This window comes from Camelina sativa, chromosome 18 (assembly GCF_000633955.1).
Source record: "Camelina sativa cultivar DH55 chromosome 18, Cs, whole genome shotgun sequence".
Taxonomy (NCBI): Eukaryota; Viridiplantae; Streptophyta; class Magnoliopsida; order Brassicales; family Brassicaceae; genus Camelina; species Camelina sativa.
The window spans coordinates 6,915,435-6,918,406 of record NC_025702.1 but is presented as its reverse complement, the minus strand read 5'-3'; the positions used below and the strand labels follow the sequence as shown (position 1 = coordinate 6,918,406).

General features: G+C 39.9%; 1 protein-coding gene across 1 annotated transcript; it reads right to left on the bottom strand.

Moving 5' to 3' along the window:
* On the bottom strand, positions 1,171-2,699 carry LOC104763198. Its single transcript, XM_010486606.1, has 2 exons — positions 2,501-2,699; positions 1,171-2,201 (listed from the first exon to the last, which is right to left on the bottom strand). Exons 1-2 carry the CDS (start codon positions 2,697-2,699, stop codon positions 1,171-1,173), a joined length of 1,230 nt encoding a protein of 409 aa, XP_010484908.1.

The window sequence follows — 2,972 nt, the reverse complement described above, 5'->3', positions numbered from 1 at the left end:
AGTCCAATGTATACCAATTCCCTCGGCTTGATAATTAGGTCCGGTTTTGGTCCTATAAAAGTAAGATATAATGTTAGATCATCTGAATATCCATCGAATAGGGACTTGGGGATTGTTGAGTCAGCTCACAGTCTTTCCAAACTTCGGTTCTGTTGTCAAGCATAATCAAGAGTCATAAGAGTGTTAATTCAAAGCAAATAAACCGTTAGAATAAGGTCATAATCCCCTACTAGTTTTGACTCAATAAAAAAAATGTGATTCGATAAAAACGTCAAAATTATTGATGTAAAAAGTGGAAAAAGGTCTCAAGTCAACAAAATAGAAAGTAGCATTAGTATAGGATGGAAATTCCTTCCCCCCAGATTTAAATCACACCGTCCTCGGTGGGAAAAAAGAAAGAGTTGAGGATTAAAAATCATAAGGAAAAGTGTAGGGTTTAAGAACAATGTCATCTTGATGGAATGATGGTTGTCTCTTAGACGTTCAATGGTTGCCCAAAAATTGTCTTAGAATACGGTTGTGGTAAGGAAAATGTGGTGACTAACCGGTTGTACTTCCTTTGGTTGCTTGACATCGAGTTTGAACTATGCTAAGTTCATTCGAATTCTATTTGATATATCTCTAAATGCATCCTCCGTGAAACAAAAACCTAAAACCATTAATAATAATGATAAAATAAAAATAAGGAAAATATACCTAAATAAAAGAATGGTGATGGTAGGTGGTGAGGACGGTGGTGGTTCGGATTTGTCTCACGGTACACGGATGAATGGCCGCGGACATAGCAGCTGGTACGGTGGTTGTGGTACGCGGTACATGGAATCGGATGGTACATCTAGTGGGGACTCTCGACATCGATCACATGAGGATTGTGATTGATCTGTCACCTTCATCTTGCTTCGGACATGTTGAACATGGCCGGTCAGTAGGTGGTACTTGCCACTAGTCATAGTGTGCATTGCCAATCCATGGTCCTTCTTCTTCCTTCTTTTTGGCTTTTCTGTTTTCTATTTTTCTATTTTGTTTTTTTTTATGAAAACCTGAAACTAAAATGCAAAAATATAAAAAGTAAAAGAAATTAAATCCTAAAAATAAAAACTTACTAGACATGGGTTGCCTCCCAAGTAGCGCACTTGTTTAACGTCGTTGGTACGACGTTTGGTGCCTTTGTTAGGCCTGAGGAGCATCGATTAGACTGATTGATGCACTTTCTTCCTTGCCAATTTCGGCTAGATAGGGCTTTAGACGCTGTCCATTTATGGTAAACGGCTCTCCTCTATCGTTGAGAAGAATGACGACTCCATATGGTTTGTCTTCCTTTATTTTAAACGGTCCAGACCACCGAGAACGTAACTTTCCTGGAAAAAGTTTAAGTCGAGAATTGAAAAGTAAAACCTGATCATTTGGGGCGAATGATTTGGGTATGATCTTCTTGTCGTGGTATGCTTTAGTCCTCTCCTTGTAAATCATTGCATTTTCATAGGAGTTGTGGCGGATCTCGTCCAACTCGTTTAATTGAATCAATTGTCTCTTGGCTGCGCTTTTTATGTCATAGTTTAACTCCTTTACTGCCCATGTTGCCTTGTACTCCAGTTCAACAGGTAGGTGGCAAGCTTTTCCATAGACAATATGAAAAGGTGTGGTACATAACGGGGTCTTGAAAGCGGTTATGTAGGCCCATAGAGCATCATCCAGTTTGGTGGACCAATCTTTCCTTGATTTTGACGTAGTCTTTTGTAAGATAGACTTGATTTCTCTGTTTGAAATTTCTACTTGGCCGCTCATTTGTGGATGATGAGGACATGCGACTTTGTGGAGAACTCCATTCTTCCTGAAAAGGTTAGCAAGGTTTCGATTTATGAAATGCTTACCTCTGTCACTTATCACCACTCTTGGTACTCCGAATCTCGGAAATATAATGGTTTTGAACATCTTGACCACCACGCTCGAGTCATTTGTGGCACTTGCTATAGCTTCCACCAATTTAGAAAGATAATCAACAGCAACAAGAATGTATTCGTAGCCGTTAGAGGTAGGGAAAGGTCCCATGAAATCAATCCCCCATACATCAAAGACTTTGACTTCAAGTATGAAATTTTGGGGCATCTCATTCCTCTTACTAATATTGCCCATTCTCTGGCAAGCGTCACATCTTTTAATGAAACTTTGGGCGTCTTGAAACATGGTTGTCCACCAAAAACCTGCTTGCAAAATCTTAGAAATAGTTTTAAAGGTTGTGAAATGACCTGCATAATAGGAGCCATGGCATCCAAATATAACTCCTTCGCCTTCTTCTTCGGAAATAAACCATCGGAACACTTCTTGTAGAGATAGGGTTCATCCCAATAGTATATCTTTACTTCTCGCAAAAACTTCTTTTTCCTATAGCCATAGAATTATGGTGGCTCAATGTCGGTTGCTAAATAATTGGCATAATGTCTGAACCAAGGTATTTCATAAGCTTGTGGACGTTGTGCTTGCGGTGGTGCTGGCCTGTTACCCATGGGGACAGCTTCAATGACGTAGACATTTTCTTTGGGTAAACTATCATCTAGAGGTGTAGGTTCCTCCACTCTCATTCGCGAAAGGTGGTCGGCGACTCCATATTCTGCTCCTTTTTTATCTCTCACTTCAATATCAAACTCTTGTAGCAAGAGAATCCACCTTATGAGACGCAGCTTGGCGTCTTTCTTAGACATTAGATATCTAATAGCTGCATGGTCGGTGTGAACAATTACCTTTGATCCTACAAGGTATGATCAAAACTTCTCAAAAGCAAACACAATAGCTAAAAGCTCTTTCTCCATAGTTGCATAGTTGCATTGTGCTTCATCCAGGGTTCGGCTAGAATAATAAATAACATTCAGCTTCTTATCTATTCTCTGTCCTAGTACGGCTCTAACTTCATAATCACTAGCATCACACATGATTTCAAAGGGTAACTCCCAATCTGGTGGTTGCACAACCGGGGC